This window comes from Anopheles bellator, chromosome X (assembly GCF_943735745.2).
Source record: "Anopheles bellator chromosome X, idAnoBellAS_SP24_06.2, whole genome shotgun sequence".
NCBI classification, from domain to species: domain Eukaryota; kingdom Metazoa; phylum Arthropoda; class Insecta; order Diptera; family Culicidae; genus Anopheles; species Anopheles bellator.
Genome location: NC_071287.1, coordinates 5,188,208 through 5,207,931, shown reverse-complemented (window position 1 = coordinate 5,207,931; position 19,724 = coordinate 5,188,208). Strand labels below are relative to the sequence as shown.

At 53.0% G+C, this 19,724-nt stretch overlaps 2 protein-coding genes across 2 annotated transcripts in view; one reads left to right on the top strand and one right to left on the bottom strand.

The window, feature by feature from the left end:
• Positions 1–301: 301 nt before the first annotated feature.
• LOC131213354 (homeobox protein Hox-A5-like) lies at positions 302–1,800 on the top strand. Its single transcript, XM_058207380.1, has 3 exons — positions 302–1,010; positions 1,324–1,502; positions 1,621–1,800. Exons 1-3 carry the CDS (start codon positions 302–304, stop codon positions 1,798–1,800), a joined length of 1,068 nt encoding a protein of 355 aa, XP_058063363.1.
• Positions 1,801–4,930: 3,130 nt separating this feature from the next.
• LOC131213352 (neurogenic locus Notch protein) overlaps positions 4,931–19,724 on the bottom strand; it is a 41,973-nt gene continuing 27,179 nt past the window's right edge. The window contains exons 5-12 of the mRNA XM_058207378.1: positions 18,662–18,795; positions 12,848–13,360; positions 12,603–12,785; positions 6,957–12,154; positions 6,501–6,905; positions 6,101–6,425; positions 5,684–6,013; positions 4,931–5,598 (exon numbers count right to left, since the gene is read on the bottom strand). Of these exons, the coding sequence (XP_058063361.1) occupies positions 4,931–5,598; positions 5,684–6,013; positions 6,101–6,425; positions 6,501–6,905; positions 6,957–12,154; positions 12,603–12,785; positions 12,848–13,360; positions 18,662–18,795 (7,756 nt within the window). The remainder of the gene's footprint in view (positions 5,599–5,683; positions 6,014–6,100; positions 6,426–6,500; positions 6,906–6,956; positions 12,155–12,602; positions 12,786–12,847; positions 13,361–18,661; positions 18,796–19,724) is intronic.

The window sequence follows — 19,724 nt, the reverse complement described above, 5'->3', positions numbered from 1 at the left end:
TCGCCGCGGATGACGCCATTGGACCTCTCGCGCCGAGAGTGCGCCGATTGGCTGGTTCCGACTTCCAATTAGACGCGTATGCCCCGCTCGTCGTCACCCAGGCCATCTTGGCAAGGGTTGAGACGATGTGTCGACCGATTCCGCTAGGGGATGACGCAGCGCAGACCCGTGAAGACTTCAGTCGATCGTCGACGCTGCCCTCAGAAGGAAGCTACGCGTATTCCGGAGAACCATTCGCGGTTCTAGTGGAGTGATAGAAGAACCGGAACGAAGGAACGATAGTGAGTGTGGTTCCCGCAGAATGTGCACACCGGGACACCCGTACGGGTGTCGAATATCGGCCCTCTCGTCACCGGACCGTCAGCTGCTGTCGCACTGCACGTCCACGTTTGCGCTGGCCTCAGCGTACCATCAGCCGGGCCACGGTGACGATCCGCCCGGTGGTATAGAGGACGGCGACCTCGAAGGCCAATCCTGCCCACCGGAGCTGCTGCTCTATCAACACTATCAACAGTCGCCGCACTACTCAACCGCTAACTCCGGGCTAATGGGTAGCCATCAATCGGCAATCAGCGGCATTCCGGGAGTTCCATTTGTGCCAGAGTTCTACGCCTATCCTGGTTACGGGCTGGCCGATGGCTGCCCGGTTGGCACGCCGACCTGCCCCGATGGGCCTGCGATGGCGCCGATCGTGCCCGGGCATGATCTCACCATGTACGACACCTCCCGGGTGGAGCGCCTGGATGTCCAGGCTCCCGGAGACCCTGAGTTGCACTCGAGACACCAAGGGCCCAGGGGCGACAGCAGCTACAGTGATAGCCACAGCAGCAGCACCACCACCGACGGGTACTTCTCCGATGGGTGCCCGGTGTCCCTTGGCAGCAGCAGCAGTAGAAAAGGGCCGACGGAGGACGACACACTACTAGTGGCGGCTGACGCCCAGCACGACGCGGCACTTCACCAAAACCGAACGCACGTAGACCGCGTCACGTCTGACATCCGGCAGCCAGGTAACGATCACTGCTGAGCACCTCATAGCCCTCTTAGAACAGCATGTAGAGCCCGATACGGTGAAAAGAACACATCCAAGAGGACCACTGCGCGACTAGTTCCGCACTTTGTCATATCGATCGAGGCCAGCCATCGTGGCTCGTGGTCAACTTCATGGGCTCGATTAACCTGGTGTTCAAGAACTGAATCAGTAGAGACACTCTGGTTGAGCTCTAGTCTGGTCTGGAACTTTTCAGAATGCTGTTGGGAGGAGGTCGTAAGAGCGGTTGCAATAATTCTACTCTACCATGTATCCTACTCCGCCGAATCTAGTGACCGAAGAGAGCGACCAATCTGCCGAAGCTTTCTTCCTTGATCGACACGAACCGGGTTGCAGCAACAGGTCGGCGCCCACCAGCAGCAGCTGCTCGCAAGCGCTTCCACCGTTCGAGATCAATGATCTGGGGCCGATCAACAATCGGAAAGCGCGTACGGCGTTCACTAAACTTCAGGTAGGTAGGCTAGCTCCGGCGTAGGTCCAAGCATGGCGGTGCCACAGTTCCTAGTGTACCTAGTGGTAATGTGTGTCTTTCCCTTTCGGCGAATGGGTTGTTGCGGCTCTCGATGTAGATCAAAGCGCTGGAGGCGGAGTTTGCACACTCGAACTACTTAACACGACTGCGCCGTTACGAGATTGCCGTAGCGTTAGTGTTGAGCGAACGTCAGGTTAAGGTATGGTTTCAGAATCGCCGCATGAAGTGGAAACGGTTAAGAGCGTCGGAGGATGAGCTGCACGTTCAATCGCTGTAGCACTCATTAGTAGCTCCTGTGCCTCGGTTCCAGCCAGCCGGTAGCAAAAGGTTTCGTATTGGAATCTATAATCAGTAAAACATTACTATTGTTAACTACAAAACACGGTCAACCGTCTACATACCTATGTGTAGGATTAGGATCAACGAAATGTATGCGCAGTAATCATATGTAGCGAGCTGCACTTATTCCTTTGGATCGAATGAAAATGGCTAAATAAAAACATCTTCATCATGAGACGATAGCGAGTAATCTTTTGGGGCTTCGATAACATATCCATTTCGCTGGCACAAAACTGTCCTGTCAACATTCATCGCAGCTATTGATAACACCAGAGACAAAGTAATGGTTAACGTATGTGATCGAACAAATAAATATGGACAAGTCAGTTGTTCTAAGGAAAAAAAAGGAAATGCTATCGACATAAGAAAACAAGACGGTACTTTCGGAGCAACAAGAACAGGCGACCTACACAAAACAAAGTCTCAAATCTCCAAACACACACGCAGGCAATTTAATTCGTAAAATATTTTATTAGAATTCCAGCATCTATTACGGTGGTACCCTCTGAAAGTTGTCTTTTTTCGCTTTCGCTCAAAATGATTCCACGTGCTCGCGGCCGCCATAAGCTCTATATACTCTCTCTCTCTGGTTGCGTACGTTAACCATAAGCTACGTTAATTGCGTGTACAGTGAACAGCACGAACAAGTCGTTAGTGTGCGCGCATTGGTGTGCCATGCGATGCGTAAAGATCACTCACTCGCACGCCCACTCGCAGTCGCTCGATCGACTAGCTCGGGGCAGAAGATATCGTGGCATGGCGTGGGTCCGCGCATATTCGTCGTCGCTGTCGGTCGCCAGACAACTGAAATCAGACCGCTACCCCCTACATATTCGCCACAAGTAGGCCGCTTCATGCACGCGTATACACGGAGACAAAAGGAGATAAAATTTCGAAGTGGTAAAACGAACGAGAACTATTAACATTGAGATGATGCTTAAGGAGATTACACAATTCCAATTTCTACGCTTGTACCGGCTAGTTTGAAATAATAAATGAAGTAATAATAATGATGATTCTTAGCGATACCATGAAACGTAAAGTTAGCGCACCCTCGCAACGAATCCTTGCACTGGATGCCCGCAGAGGCCGTGGCACCGGTTCGTTCGATTACGATGTCAATCAAATACATTTTCTCCGTTTCAAAATGCATCTAATCCTGTATATCATCTAGTTAAAATGCAATAATCTGACAAATATTCAGGCTCTGTAATCACCGCCCTGTAAGCGCCCCAGCTGGAAACTAGACGAGCGTGTTTAGGATCTTTGCGCTTCCCGTAACACTAACGTATCTATCCCTAAGTCAAACTACCGTCGATGGGGCTGCGGAAATGACTAACCGATCCTAACATCGAACTAGCTCGCCTAAGCCATAAATAATATTTGAGTTCTTTGCATTCGAATCACAACGACACGGGTGTGATAGGGGAGGGAGGATCGACTTTCGCTTTCTCAATCTCTCTCTTTCTCCTTCTATCTCTTTTTAACTCTTTCTTGCTTTCTCTCTTTTGTGTTACTATAACTATCTATCTAGTACTATCGATCAATATAGAGCATGCGCGTGTAACTTTTCGTGGTGTTTGTTCTACGGATTCTACAAATTAATTAAATGCATTACTTTAGAACGTAGCACTCACAACAAGAAACAATTTTCAGCTGCTAATTCATTCTCAAGAGTTTACTATGTGCGTATTAAAATCAGCATGCGTTCCTTGAACAACTTGAACGATGTATATAGAAGGGGTAAAATCTGCACAACACAATTTAAACGAAATATTTACAGTGGACCTACCCTAGACCGTAGACGTAGGCCCGTATTGAATACATCAGTGTATAGTGTACAGAGTACATCAGTGTTTACTGTTTCCAGAGCTCCTACGATTAGGAGATCATCGAACAGTGTTGTTGTGTGTCCTATCGAAATCGACCTCGCCAATTGTCTACGATAATCCTGACTATTCGTACCTATATACGCATCACCTCGCGCGTTGATAACTGCAACACCGGATTGATTAAAACCGTTCCTTCACAATCGGAAGGATACCTATGCATATAGTCGTTCAATAATTCATTATATCATATGTTAAAAAATCTGTCCTGGTGTGCTTCGTTTTAAATCGTTTATGATACCGACCATCTAAAAACCGTCTTCTAGGCAGGTTTTGTAGTTGAAATTTTGTAAGACTCATGAAATACTGCTTAAAATTGCAATAGAATCTATAGAGGAATTCATGTTTCAATCACTCCATAGTTCATAAAGTAAACGCAAACCTCATCGCCCTCTCTTCTGCATTCACTCTCTAATTTGCTCACTTCTCCACAGCGTCTATTTTGCCTGTCGTTTTAATCCATTTTTCAACATATTGTACACACACCCACACTGCCCAGAGTACCAAAAGAGGTGTTTCCAGCTTGAAACTTATCGGGGCCCTCCAGGAAAATGGTTTTTGGAAACCATTCTGTACGACAGGTCTAAATACCATTCGCGAGATAAACGCTTCTGTTGGTCAGCACAAAACGGGGCGCTTACTGTAAAACGTTGGCTACATCAGTTACAAATGAAAAAAAAAATATATATATATATAAACATACATTAGCAAAATTACAGTTTGCTATACACAGTTTGCCTAATGTTGACCATTAGTTTAAAAGTACTTCGGAGTGTAAAGTCGCGAAAATACGCTGCATTTGCTGAGTTTCCTAATCATTTGCTTATGCTTATATGCTACCTCTATAGATAAAGTCTTGAATACGCTAGTTTCATTGTCAATCGTTCCTACACAAGAACATAACAGTTGCTACAGAACGCTGCTACTGTAGTGATGCTACGTAAACAATCAAATCGCTCCGATCGAGTAGGCATCAACCAGGCACCTGCAAGCGCCTGTCCCTACAATAAACCCTACTTTAAGTTTCCAAAACGGGACATAGAGCCTTTGTTTGCAGGTGTCCTCTAATATACAATTCCACACAACGCACATCGCACATCATTGTGCATCCGTGTTGCGTGTTGCTGTGCTGCGCTCTGGCATGTCCGGCAGTTCCCAAGCGGGCAACAGCGGCGGCACTCAGATGTAAATTGCTTCTGAGCCTTTGTTGGCCTGATGGCCACCGGCACTGGTCACGTACACGTTGTTGGCGGGCGATTGAACACCCTCGGACCAGTCGGACGTGGAGTGCGGGGAGGAACTGGACCAGTGTCCCGGCGATTCCGGGGACGGTGTCGGATAGCTGTCCAACGTTTGCACCAGGTGTTGCGGCGTTACGCCTCCACTGTGCTGACTGGGTGGTGTCAAGTATTGATAGAAGGACGACTGCTGCTGCCCCTGCTGCCCCTGGCCCTGCTGCTGCCCCTGCTGCTGCCCTTGCTGCTGCTGCCCCTGCTGCAGCTGTTGCTGTTGCTGCTGCTGCCCCTGCTGCTGCTGCTGCTGCAGTTGTTGTTGCTGCTGCTGCTGCTGCTGCTGCAGTTGTTGCGGCGGCGGTTGCTGCTGTTGCTGCTGCTGTTGGGGCGGCTGCTGCTGAAACTGCTGTTTCTGTTGCTGGAGTTGTTGTTGTTGCTGATGATTGTTAAGTTGCGCCTGCTGCTGTGCAACCATCACCAGCACCTGCTGTTGCTGCTGTTGACTCAACGGCGACAGGTGCGCCGATGCTACCGTCATGCCTGGTGAATTCGACGACGATGCCAAAGCACCAGCCGGCACCACATTCTGCGAAGTCGATGGTTGAGATCCCTGACCTGCTGGCACGAGGAAGAAGCGAGAGAAGAGGTAGCTGATTAGTGGACGCGTTCGCGAAATCTAGTGTGACTCTCTATTACTTACCCGTGGGACTGCAGAACCCAGCGAGTTCGAGCCCACTGGACCCAGTCACGAAGTTCTGCATCTGCAGACCGGCCAGCATTGTACTGTTGGACATTATGTTGCTCCCGTTGCCGGCACCGCCCCCGAGGAGCGTCGCGCCCGGCGGGAGGGGATGCTGTAGCGCTTTACCCGCCTGTTGCTGGTGCAGGTTACCGTTGGAGATCATCTTGATGTTGTGTTTTTGTTGTTGCGCATGCCGCATCGCCTGAATGTGCGTCGGAGACGTCGGCAGGCTGGGGCGCGTTTTGGCTGGGGAAGGGGAACCCGCAAACACACAGTGATCCGGCGAAACTGTACGGTCACAAAACAGATCATTAGGTGCGTTGGTCGGAGTGAAGAAAATGGTCGCTTTGGACGCCCCCGGGCCACCGTGCTTACCGATATAGCCTTGCGGTGACAGCGCGATGGTGCTCTGGACCGAGTGCGGTGGCGATTGGTTCGAGTACGGTGGACTGAGCCCATTGTCGCCCATCACCTGCATTGCCGTGTGCAGCAGGTTGCTGGCCGTGCCAGCGTTGGAGCTAATGCCACCGCCATTAACCGACCGCTGCTGTTGCTGCTGCTGCTGCTGCTGACTCATCAGTATGTCCGCAAACTGATTGCCGGTGTTGGCGGATACTGCAACGCCGGCGCCGTTCCCACCGAGCGCGTAGCCGTAGTTATCCAGCTGGATGTTGTGCAACGATTGAATCGACTGCGCACTCTACAAGAAACCAGGAACCAGGTGTGGTTAGTAAGGTACGAAGTAATATGGCCGCTGATGTCAACCGTCACTCACCTTGATGCAATCCTCGTAGCTCGGGGGTTTCTTTGGCATGATGCCGGTACCCGGGGCTCCTGGGCCGCCGCCGCCGCCGCCACCCCCTGTCGGGCTCGTCGTCGCATCCAGCTGGTGCACGGTCATCGCGTTGGAGTAGAGGCTGACCGAATCGTACGGACTGCTGAGGTTCGCCAACGGGGACTCGACCGAGCTCAGCTGGTCGTCGGTCAGCCCGAGATCGCACAGCCCACCACCGACTGGCGTTCCGCCACCGCCCACCTTTTTCGGCCCAACCGGGACACCACCGGAGACACAGCCACTGCCACCCCCGGGCCCTGCAGAAATTGGCTTCTTTGCGACCGTCTTCCGACGAATGCTGCCCACAGCCAGATCGTTCTCGGGACTGCTCGGGTTCTGATGCTGCTGCTGTTGCTGCTGCTGCTGACTGTGCTGAGTGACAGCGGATGGCGCTACCACTAGGCAACCCCCGCTAGCAGCGGCAGCAGCAGATATCGCCGCCATGCTGGCCGCCGTCATCGCCGAACTCCCGGTGAGCTTTTGGCGCTTCTTCTGCTTGCTCGCCTGCTTCGTCGACGCAATGATCGTCGGGTGGGTGATGAGGTGCGCGTGCGTCGGCGACATGATCGTGCTGGTCGGGATGGCCGTCGTCACCATCTGTGGCGACCGGGGCACGTGCTCGTCCAGCAGGCGCACGATGTCGTGGTGCAGCCGCTCGCTGGCCACGTCCCGCGGCAACCGGTCCATGTGGTCGGTGATGTCACGGTTTGCGAAGTTATCGAGCAGCGCCCGGCACGCCTCGAACGAGCCCTCGCGGGCCGCCAAGAACAGTGGCGTCTCGTCCTTATCGTCCTGCGCGTCCCGGTTGGCCCCGTGTGTTAGCAAGATGTTCACGGCGTCCACGTTGTTGACGGCCGCCGCCCAATGCAGCGCCGTCTTACCACTGTTGTCCGCCGCATTAATGTCCGCATCGGCCGTGATCAGATCCTCCACCATACGCTCGATCGCGAGGCGTGCCACCAGGATGAGCGGCGTCGTACCGTCGTGCATACGAGCGTTCAGATTCGTCGCCCGGTTACGCAGCAGTATCTGGAACACACCCATCGCATCCGCAGCCACTGCCGCGTGTAACGGGGTGCGGCCCGTGTTATCCTGACTGTTCGCATCGGCCCCAGCGTTCAACAGCCGCTTGGCTGCGTCGGCCCGTGCGTACCGTGCCGCCAGGTGCAGTGACGTTTCGCCCGTCTTGTCCATCGTCGCATTCAGTTCGGCGCCCTGCGCCACCAGCTCCGAGATGATCTGGGCCGCTGAATCGTCCGTCGAATCGATGTCCTCGCCGGAATCGAGCCCACCACCGCCGCGAACGGCCGCCACCATCAGCGGGGTCATGCCGCAGGGGCCGCGTACGTCCACGTCCCGCACGTCACCGTCGTGGTGCGTCGGAGGCGTCATCATGGCCGGGTGATCGCGGATATCGGCCGCCTCGAAGTGCTGCTGGGCCCAGACGCGCGGCTCCGTCTCCTCGTAGTCCGTGATGGCCGTGTGGTCGCTCGAGTAACCCTGATCGATGGCACGCATCCGCTTCCGCTGCGGCATCTCCGACTCGTCGTCGCTGTTGCACCACTGCTGCGAATGGCCACCGCCTCCCATCATGCCACCACACGGGCCGCCACCGTGCCCTCCACCATTCGCTACCATGTCCACCACCGAGGGGTTCTTGTTGAGGTTGCGCATCTCCTGGCCATCGGGGCGGCGCCTTGAAGGCCGCCGCACGTTCGTGTTCGCCGTGAAGAAACCCTCCGGGAACCAGGTGATCCCATGGGCACGCTTCCGGTTCACCACCAGCACCGTGCAGCAGGCCAACCCGAGCAGACCGAAGAACCCGACCAGCACGTAGTTCACGTTCGTCGCACCCGGCACCCCGTCGTCATCCGGGTTGACGCCCTTCACCTGGTAGATTGGGAACTGCTTCGAGAGCGAGTGCTTGGAAGCGGTCGCCGCCAGAAACTCGGCCGCCTCGTTCGCCGTGCCGAAGCACTCGGCCCCACTCGCCCCGATACACTTGCGGTTGTCCAGCTCCAGGTACACCTGGATGCCGATCTGGCGCGTCTCCGTGTACACGACGTGGTGCTTCCGGCCGAACTCACTGTCCGTGAGCCCCTGCAGCGAGGTGCCACCCTTCCACGGGTAGATCATCTCGATGCCGGCCGCGTTCTTCTTGATGCGCACCGTCGTACGCAGTTGGTGGCCTAGGTCGCGCAGAAATTGGATCGCGTTCGCGCGGAATGCGGCCGCATCCATCAGCAGGATGATGGAGATGGCACCCTCGGCCAACTGGGCCGGTTCCTTTTCGCTCTCGCAATCCAACCCATCCCAGTTACACTCGGCGTTGTTGCAGCCATAGTCGCAGAACCCGTTCGCGTAGTGCTTCTGACAGTACGCATCGTAGATCGGATTGCACGGCTGCAGCTTCTTCTCGCAGTCGCGCCCATCGAACAGACACTGGGCGTTGTTGCACTCCTCGTTGCAGAACCCGTCCAGGAACACCTCCCAGCAGTTGATGCTCGCGGTGCAGTTCAGCCACGGGTTGATGCCGAGCGAGCAATCGTTCCCGTCGAAGTCGCACGCGTACGTGTTGCACTCCTCGTCGCACCGATGGTTGCCCTGCTTCTCCCGGCAGCCCTTCTTCACGCACTGCGCCCGCTGGTACTCGAGGTCGATCGCGTAGATGTTCGGCAGTGCCCCACCACCGTCACCACCGCCGATGCCGCCGCCGCCGCCGCGTCCACCACCGATACCGGCCGTTTTGCGCTGCGTCGTGTCGTACCAACCGTTGTACTGCGGGTCGTACACGTTGCACGTTTTGCCGCTCCACTTCGGCGGGCAGAGACACTCGAAGTCACCGAGCTTGTTCTGGCACAGGGCACCCTTCTCGCACGGCCCCGAGCCACACTCGTCCATAATGTCCAGCTCGCAGTTGATGCCGCTCGTGCCGAGCGGACAGTCGCACCGGTACCCACCATCGTCCGCGATCTGACACAGCCCGTTGATGCACGGGTTCGAGTCGCAGTCGTGCCCGTTATACTCGCAGCTCTTGCCGTAGTACCCGTCGGCGCACAGACAGTGGTGCCTGGTGTGACGCGCCGTGCACAGTCCCCCGTTCAGGCACGGGCTGTTCGCGCAAAAGTCCACCTTCATCTCGCAGTGGCGCCCCATGTTGCCGAGCTTACAGTTGCAGTGGTAATCGTTCACGAGCTGCACACAGTCGAGCGTGCCCAGGTTCGAGCACGGGTTCGACAGACACTCGTTGATGTCGCCCTCGCAGCGCGCTCCGACGAACCCGGGTGGACAGCGGCACTCGAAGCCACCGACCCGGTCGATGCAGCTACCGTTGTTGTGGCAGGCACCCGGCGTGCAGTCGTCCGTGTTGATCTCACACAGCACCCCGATCGTGCCCGGCGGGCAGGAGCACTTGTAGCCGTTAACCAGATCGTGGCAGATGCCCCCGTTGCGGCAAGGATTCGGTTTACACTCGTCGATGTTCAGCTCACAGTTCTGCCCCTGGAAACCGGCCCGGCAGGTGCACCGGTACGCACCGATCAGGTTGTTGCAGGTGCCTCCGTTCCGACACGGTTGCGACTCACACTCGTTGATCTCGTGCCGGCAGTACGAACCACTGTAGCCCTGCTTGCACCGGCACCGGTGTGAGTTTCCAAAGTCTTCGCACGTCCCATTGTGGCAGAGGTGGCGCACGTCCACACCTTTCCGCGTGGCCGCATCCTTACACGACACCATCTCGACGTCGCACAGCTTGCCGGTCCAGCCGACCGCACACTGGCACTGGTAGGTGTTGTCCTGCTGCACGCAAGTCGCGCCGTTCTCGCACGGAGCCTGCGCGCACCAGTCGACGTAATCCATGCACTGCTTGCCGGTGTAGCCGTACGAGCAGTGGCACGTGTAGTCGTTCTCGTAGTCATGGCAGCTCGCCCCATTCTGGCACGGCTGCGAGTCACACTTGTTGATCCGGTACTGGCAGTTCGAGCCGGTGTAGCCCGCCTCGCAGGAGCAGTTGTACGCGTTGATCCCATCGATGCAGGTGCCCCCGTTCATGCACGAGCTCTCGGTGCAGTCTTCGTCGTTCGTCTGGCAGTTGATACCGCTGAACCCGAGCGAGCAGGTGCACGTGTACGAGTTCACGTACTGATTGCAGGTTGCCCCGTTCTGGCACGGCGCCGACAGGCACTCGTTGATGTCCACCTCGCAGTGCTTCCCCTCGAAACCCTCCACGCACAGGCAGGTGTAGTCACCGACGCCATCGTAGCACGTGCCGCCGTTCTGGCACGGGAACGACGCACAGTCGTCGGTGTTGATCGTACAATCGCGCCCCTCGTACCCCTTGGCGCAGATACACTGGTACGAGCCGTTCGTGTTCCGGCAGGTTGCCCCATGCCGGCACGGTGACGACAGGGCACACTCGTTGATGTCCTCGTCGCACAGCCGCCCGGTGTAGCCGAGCGTGCACGAGCACGCAAAGTCCAGATAGTTTGGGCTCGGTGAGCACTTAGCACCGTTCCGGCACCGATTCGGTAGACACGGGTCCATCTTGGAATCGCAGTCCCGGCCGGTGAATGGACCGCGGCAAACGCACTTGTACCCGTTGACCAGATCGATGCAGGAGCCCCCGTTGCGGCACGGGTTCGCTACGCAGTCGTCGATGTTGACCTCACAGTTGCGACCGGTGTAGCCCGGCATGCACTGGCACGTGTACGAGTTGAGACCGTCGCGGCAGATGCCTCCGTGTTGGCACGGGTTCGAGCCACACTCGTCGATGTCGATCTCACAGCGCCGGCCACCGTACGCGGGCAGACAGTGACAGATGAACTGGTTCACGCCGTCCTCGCAGCGGCCCCCGTTGATGCACGGGTTCGAGGCACACTCGTCCACGTCGCTTAGGCAGCGGGCGTCAAAGTAGCCGCGCGGGCACTCGCACCGGAAGCCGTTCACCAGATCCATACAGACGCCCCCGTTGGCGCACGGGTCCGACGCACACTCGTTCACGTTCGTTTCGCAGTGGAATCCGGTGTAGCCCGGCACGCACTGACACGTGTACCGGTTGATGCCGTCGATGCACTTGGCCCCATTCCGACAGGGGTTGCTGTGGCACTCGTTCACGTTCACCTCGCAGTTCGGCCCGGATGTGCCCGGTTGGCAGCGGCACAGATAGCTCCCGACCAGGTCCTCGCAGTGGCCGCCGAACAGGCACGGGTTCGATTCGCACTCGTTGATCTGTATCTGGCACAGGTACCCGGTGTAGCCCGGATTGCACAGGCACGTGAACGAGTTGTCCCCGTCGATGCAGGCCCCACGGTGGCACGGGTTCGACTGGCAGTCGTTGATGTTCGTCTCGCACGACAGCCCCGTGTAGCCTGGCTGGCACTCGCACGTGTAGCCCGCGATCGAATCATGGCAGATGCCCCCGTTCCGGCACGGCTGCGACATGCAGTCGTCGATGTTGACCTGGCACCGCAGCCCCGAGAAGCCGATCGCGCAGGTGCACTTGAACGAGTTGACCATGTCCCGGCAGATGCCTCCGTTCAGGCACGGGTTCGTCGCGCACTCGTCAATGTCGATCTCACACTGCGTGCCGGTGTAACCTACAACGAGACGACAACGGTCAACACAACATCAGACATCAGATAGTCTACATAAAAAGACTACATCTACAGGCTGCTGAAAACTTAGATTCGCGATGCCACCAGGGCGAGCGCGCGTTGGGTGTTTAAAGTCCAATCCGCAGGAGTTGCACTGCTGCGCTATCGGACACACATCGTTCTGCCGCTGTGCCCCGCGAAAAACCGGTTTCGAATTGCGCCCGGTCGCGACGCCCACTTAAGCACATGAACAATTCATTTCATGCATCAATACCCAGACCCCGAGCACGAGAGCCAGAGCCACCTTTCGCCCGGGGGGTGGCTTGGTCGCTGTCCGAGTATTTATTATAATGCGGTCTAAGGAAAACTGTCCGCGGGTGAGATGCTGGACCGGGACTGCTTGGCCACTAAAAATACGCGGTAAACGATAAAGTACGGTGCGGCGACGTACCTGGCATGCAGACGCAGCGAAAAGTTCCGGGATCATCGAGGCAGCTGCCCTGGTTCTGGCACGGGTGTGATTCGCACTCGTTGACGTTCGTTTCGCAGCGCGGTCCGGTGAATCCTTGCGAGCAGTTACAGGCAAACGATCCGGGCGTGTTGACGCAGATACCGTTGTGCTCACACGGTGATCCTAAAAAGCGGAGGAGTATTAGTTCACAAGATTCACAAGTACGGAAGCTTCCGGTGGCTCACCTTGGTCACACTCGTCGATGTCCTCCGAGCAGTCGATGCCCTTGTAGCCGACGGCGCACGAGCACGTAAACGAGCCGTTGATCGGACTGGTGTCGCAGATCGCGTCCGCGTGGCACGGGTTCGAGGTGCAGGCATCGTCCAGATGGCACAGCAGCCCCGTCTTGCCCGGCGTGCAGCGACAGTAGAAGCTGCCCACGCCATCGATGCAAGTGGCCCCGTTGAAGCAGGCCGCGTCCACGCAGTCGTCGATGTTGTTGCTACAGTCCGGTCCGTTCCAGCCGTTCACGCAGATACAGTTGTAGCTGCCGTGCGTGTTGGTACACGTGGCACCGTTCTGGCAGATCGACGGCCGCAGCGCGCACTCGTCCACGTCGTTCTCGCAGAACTCGCCGGTGAAGCTGGACGGGCAGCTGCAGTGGTACGCGTTGACGCCATCCACGCACGTCCCACCGTTCTGGCACATGTTCCCCGGACAGTCGTCGGTGTTTTCCTCGCAGTTCTTCCCCTGGAAACCTGTGGAATGGAGAACGAGATACGTGTGAGAAGGGGCTCTGCTGTTGCAAGGGAATTGTTTCCTATGCCTATGATCTTCTCTTTTGCCACCTACTAGACTAGACCACTAGACAACTGTGCATGGTGTGCAAATTGTCGCTGGGGGTACTAAAGCCTGTCTCACTTAGAATCGGGAAAAGTTGTATGTCTTCTAGCAGTGCCTCAAATGTTTTGATAGTGTAATGTAATGTAATGCAAATGTAAACATACAACATTCAGTACTGAAAGTTTCATCATGGTATGCGGAGTTTATAGAAAGTTATGCCTAATGGAACTCAAAAGAAGAAAAATAATTCTACACACTCACGTCGAGAACCGCACGTGGTCTACTTTGAAAATCTCAAAAACACAAACATTCACCGTAGATCGAAAGTTTCAGGCAAATCCTGGACATTCGGTTCGGAATATTGCAAAAAAAAGGTGCCAACAAAAGTACTGCCCAGAGGATCTGTCGACGAAAAGGTTAATGTTTTTTCCTTGCATATAAGCATACACAAAGGGACACTTAAGCAAAACCTAGTCGCTAAAGCACGCGCTAGAAAGTTGTACGAGAAGGTTTTGACGAGGTAAAAAGGATGGTTGTTTATGTATAACGAAACATTCGTGAAAATGGATTTTGGACAACTTTCTAGACCAAAATTTTATCTCGCCACGACACTCGTCAATAAATTTGCACGGAAACTAATTAATTGGCAATGAATTTGCTCCTGCGGACGGAAATCAAGTTTTTCGTAACAAACACGACGATGATCTCAACTCTGTACAAGGAAGATTCAAGTCATTTATTAAGTCACACAAAGGATCGGTTAAGTTTTGGCCTCCGATTTGGCTTGAGCTGCCACCTACAGCAGGGAGATAGTTCAGTGGTACCGTGACAATAAGGTGGATTTCATCGCAAAGGATATCAACGCAACAAATTACCCTAAACTCCGCACAATTGAAAATAATCGAAATAATCAAAAGTTGAAGTTGAAGAAGAAGCCGTTGAGGTGGACCAGAAGATTGTGCAGAAAATGATGGCGCGCATTCCAAAGAAAGTTCGCGAAATCATCCGACGAGCGACAGAATAGATTTCTGAATTTTTGCTCTCAAAATACAATAAAATACCTTCAATTTGACACATTGACATCTTTTCTAAATCAAACCAACCCCGAAATAGAGCCAATTCAATTATTCCCGATTCTAAGAGGCTTTAGTTTCTACAGACGAAGTTCTTTTCCGAAGATTCTGTCCAGGTGTTAGTGGATCGCAATTTTAGTATAACCGATCGGAGCCAAAATAAAGAGCCGATTCTTCTTATCCTTAGAGCCGTACCAAGTCTCGTTTTTGGCGCACTTCCTCTTTAATTAATTTCTCTTTCGACATGTTGCTTCTCTCATCATCGGTTCCACATTCTGTGGTTGCTGCTGCTAACTCGATTGCGACTTCGAGGGCCCCAGCATAGAGAGAGGCGTTAGACAATCGTTCCCATCAACTTGGCCTCTACGGGAAAAGTTTTCGCTTATTCTTAGCTCTATTTCTCCTCATTTCGATCATAATACGTAGTACGACTATTAGGTAGAAAAATCGGCCTTACTGTGGACCTCATTTTTTGTCAATGATTCCAAGAAAGCTACTAGGACTACACTTTGGTCTGTGTAGTGCTAAGAGATAAATGAGTACTCCTAAAAACCATCCTCCCCGGCTACATCGACGCAGGGTGATCCGTCGCACCCTGGAGACCTCCTCCTGACCGATCACTCGCTCGCTCGTCATGGGAGCAGCAGCCGTCGGGCAGTGCGAACACCATTTTACCAACCACCATTTACATATCCAGATCGAATTCGAAGCACGGGGTGCCCGAGTGGTTGCGGAGAGAGATTAAAAGTGAATGGAAAACCTTCAGCAAAGCTCCGAAAGAAAAAAAACAGAACTGAATATAGTCAATATTGTACAGCAGTTCAGAGCAGCACCAGCAAACCGGTGCGTCATGGGCTCCTCTCAGCCATGGTAACATACGGCCGCCCAATGCGAATCGATTGTTGTGTTCGTGTGTAAGAACAACAGACAACAAAGTAAACCAAAACGATGCGACATCCGCGATGCGATTTTTATTGTCTTTCCCACATATACGCACGAAAGCCGTTCTCTCTCTCTCTCTTTCTACATGTATCTCTCGCTTTACCTTTGCCGCTCTCCTATTTATCTCTTTCTTTTCCTTTTTTTTTCTTTCTCTTTCTGTCAACCTTTTATTCTTTTTCTTTCTTTCTTTCTGATTCTCTCTTTCTGATTCTCTCTTTCTTTTATCTCTTTTTTGCTTTCTTTCTTTCCTTCTACTTCACTCTTTCTCATTCTATTTTTCTCTCTCTCTCTTTCTATCACTCACCACCCTCGCACGCCTACTCTCACAGTATGGGCCTTTTATCTTCTTCGCACCCCTCGTCTCTACCTTTCTCTATTTCGGAGCAACCAAATAATGCAAGCAAACGAATGAGACCAACAAACACACCACAGCAACAGCGATCGAATTAGAAACCTACAAAAAAAAAGATGAATAACAAAGTTGAATATCGCAACGTGAATGGTCGCCATTAGGGGCGATACACAGCTGCTGCAACGAGAGTGCACCACGTTGAGGACGAACTGAAGCTTGGTCTCTCAAAATCTCTGTCATTTAATCTGCGTGGACAACATATTTCAGGACCTTTGCGAGATCAGAATTTGATTTGCGAACCGATTCGATCATGGCATGTATATTTGTTTGAGATTTTCCGTTAGACTTCAGGTTAAGGAATGATACGTTGGTAGCAAGCAAATTCAGCCCCGTTGTTGTTGGACGAGGCGAAAATAATGTTCCGTATCCTTATACAGTCAATACAAAAAATTGTTTAATCATTTTGGCCTTTTTGCCAAGAGGCACTGCTTATTCAGTCGGAATCGGTGTGTTAACCGAAGAAATTGTGTTCGAGAGAGGGAGAGCGGGATCAGCAGAAGAAGCCCGTGAACCGCGCGAACACCTTATGTTGAGAGGGCTAACCTCGCGCGTAGTGTTGCCACAAGTTTGCGCGGCAGGATCTACCTTTTCCTACCGCACTTACACAGGCGCAAGCGCTTCGGCGCATTGTGAGAGCTATTTGGGTCAATTAATTCTCTCTCTCTGTTGAACGGTCGGTGGTTCTGTGGTCTGCAATCGCTATTGCTATGCTCCTAGCTCCTTTGGATCCTTTGTTTAATATGGCGGGTGGTCATTATCATCCAAACGACGTGGCCATGAAATAGATCCTTCGTTTGGTCGTGCATCGTAATAAAACATAGCCAGTAATTTTAAAACCATAAACTTAGTCGATGCTAGTCAAGTTTCTAGGCAGTGGGCTAGCTAAACTGAAAGGCATGAAGGGGCTCTCTCCCAAAAAACCCAAATCGACCGAGTAAAGGGAGCAACAAAAGCGCTGCATTGCGATGGTGGTGTTTGGGGGGCCGATTGCGCGATTGTTAGCCCCTTAGGTTAGGTGTGTACAGAGAACACTACACCAAAATGAGGTTGAATTTTGCAGTACAACTCGCTCACATACACACCTCAACAACGATTGGTGTTCCCCGTTTACAGTGTCCGAATGTGGTGACCACAACTGCTCTCTCTACCCGCGACAGTGCACGAGCGACACACAGAAACTTGTCATTCTTTTTTCGCTCCATTTTTCCTTCCTATATGGTGTTCGCATCGTTCGCTGGTGCTGTTTCTCTTTCTTTCACCAAGTCTCTTGCGTCGCTACACCCTTCTATACGGTTTTTTTTTCGCTTCGTTTTACCGTCGTCTTCTTCGTCTTGCCACTTATTTTCTCTCCTCTTCCCCCTTTCCTTCCATTTTTTGTGTTTCTTTTCGTTTCGTTTCGTTTCCCTTTTTCTTCTATTCTCGTTACGTGCGCTCTTTCTCGCGCTCTCGCGCGTTTGCCCTAGGGCGTTTCGCGTGACTTCGTGACGCTTGGTGCTACGCGCGCGTCTGTTCCTGAAACCGGCGCGAGGTGGGGTGGAAGAAAAAAAAACGAGAGCTTGAGGACGAATAATAATGACGGAAAACACGGCTTGAGTCAGTCGCCGCCGCCACCACAACGATACGTTTTCACCATATTTACAAACTGTGGGAGCAGCGCCCGATCGTCAGAGGCCACCGATACAAACGGGGCAACAACTTCGATCCCACCCATTTGATCTTGCGCGCGTTGTTACCACGCTCCGCTTCGGCTTTGACTTCTCGGCGGAAAGCCGCAGCATAGCAGCAGGGCTTCGGCGAACCAGCGACTTGGTTTGGATCATCTCGTGACACCCGCCGGCGCTACGCGAGTTGAGTTACCTCCTTGCCAGAGCTAGAGCTTCACTGGCTCATTTTTTGTGTGTTTTGAAATGATCCTGCATTCTTCTTGCAGTTCAGAGTGTTTCGGTGAGAAGGTTTCGCTGGACAGGACGTCGGTGAGAGGACGACAACACACAAACACACACTCTATGCAGTATCTGAACTCTTCCATGGGCGCAAGAGTTTGTTAAATAAAACATTATAATATCGATGTCCACTTCTGAACTTGCAATATTTCACCGGGAATCCCAACGATTGGGGCTCGGTTGGGGCACTCGGTGAGTGAGAGGAGTGGAGCTTGCGGTCAGGCCTAGTTCAATTATGAGGAGACCGCGGTCGAGACTCGGGCTGGGGCCCCGGGACTCGGAGGTATTACTGCAGTTTAAAAGCTGAAACGATCACAGGCTGGACGATCTGATTTGGCGAGATGTTACGTAGAGGTAATATGTACGGCGCCGACGAGGTTTCGTGATTACCTCGGGGCTTTCGCTGCCATCGGAAAGAATTGACTGAACCACGGACAATTCCTGCACGGGGCACGGGAAGAGTCGATCGGACAATGATCGAGAAGCACCCCGACGGCGAAACGAAATCAAAAATGAACCGAAAGAAAGAGAGAGAGAGAGAAAACGGCGAACGCAGATATGAAGCAGAAGAAATAATGAAACAACAGAGAGAGGCAGATGGTGTTGAACAGAGACAGGGGGGTGGAAAGATCCGATTTAATAAAGAATTTTTTAAGTGTTGGTGGCGACAGGGGGGTGGGGAACCAATAAATATGGGTCTTGAACTCTCGAAGTGACAGAAACGAAGGTGCTACCTAAAATAAGGTTTAAGTGTCGATCGCCGACGGACATAAAGAACGTACACTTGAGAACATTCGTAAGGGTTAGTAGAGTATAAAAAAATTAAAAGGATTCGTTGCTACTTACCGGGTGGGCACTTGCATTCGTAGGAGTACTTCGTCGATTGCTTGCAGGTGCCACCGTTCTGGCAGGGCGACGGTGAACAGGGAATGTAGCCCGACTCGCAGTTCTTGCCGGTGTATCCTGGGTCACACATGCACCTGAAACAAGCCGAGCACAAATAACCACTAATTAGTGTGCTGCTGGTTGGAAGTCTGAAGCCTGAAGAGCTACTATCACACAGTACAAATCGCACAGTATGCACGGCATGACATGAGAGCATGATCTTCGTCAGCCACGATAAATGAATATTTTAATTTGATTAAAAATTATAAAAAATTAATAATTTGTTTACAGTCAGCTTAAAATTTTGGAACAGGAGGTTTTCAAAAGTTAATTTTTTTGCAGACGGATAAAGCATGAAGAAAACTTCTGTTTGCTCACCACCTTCACAAGGCGATCGGTGAAGCCACATAGAACGCTCCGATAGGAGCCGCTTCTGAGCGCGTAGAAATGTGGTTCACATTTCCCAAAAAGCCAACAAAAACGCACCCACAAACACTCCACACACTCTCTGTCCGCCTCACCCCTGTCCACAAATACCCCGTTCCGTTCCGGTATGCAGCAAACAATTGCATTATTGCTGGAGAGCACTCGCGTCAGTTTCGTGTGTGGGAAAATGTTTGGCTCGGCCGCAACGCACAGCATATGTTTCGCATAACGTGTTCCTCTCGATGTGCGCAATGTTGTCGTGGTGCGTTGTGGAATGTTTAGACATGGTCGTCGCGCGCGCGCACCCAGCAGTTGTGTCATTTTGCGATCTTCTAACTTCTGCTACCATCATCATTTGAGCGCACTCCCCGACTGATCCCCGTGTACTTGGGGATACACTTGTGGGTTTAGTGTTCCCGATCGATGAGCGGTTTCATCAACATCTGACACGCATATGTTGTGCCCTGCCCCGTTAATCGATGCCAGAGCAGCCCAGAGGACCTCTAAGAACAATGGTACGGGAGTGCAGTGGACACACAGGGCATGTGTTTACAATTTCTACGTCATCCGTTCTTCACCGCTTCACGACGCTTTGCTT

What these genes read in the sequence shown, in the direction of transcription:
- LOC131213354 (XM_058207380.1), top strand. Translation starts at nt 302, where the DNA reads ATGTGCACACCGGGACACCCGTACGGGTGTCGAATATCGGCCCTCTCG. An exon ending in GTCTGACATCCGGCAGCCAG is followed by an intron (nt 1,011 to 1,323) that starts GTAACGATCACT and finishes CGCCGAATCTAG; the next exon opens with TGACCGAAGAGAGCGACCAA. An exon ending in CGGCGTTCACTAAACTTCAG is followed by an intron (nt 1,503 to 1,620) that starts GTAGGTAGGCTA and finishes CTCTCGATGTAG; the next exon opens with ATCAAAGCGCTGGAGGCGGA.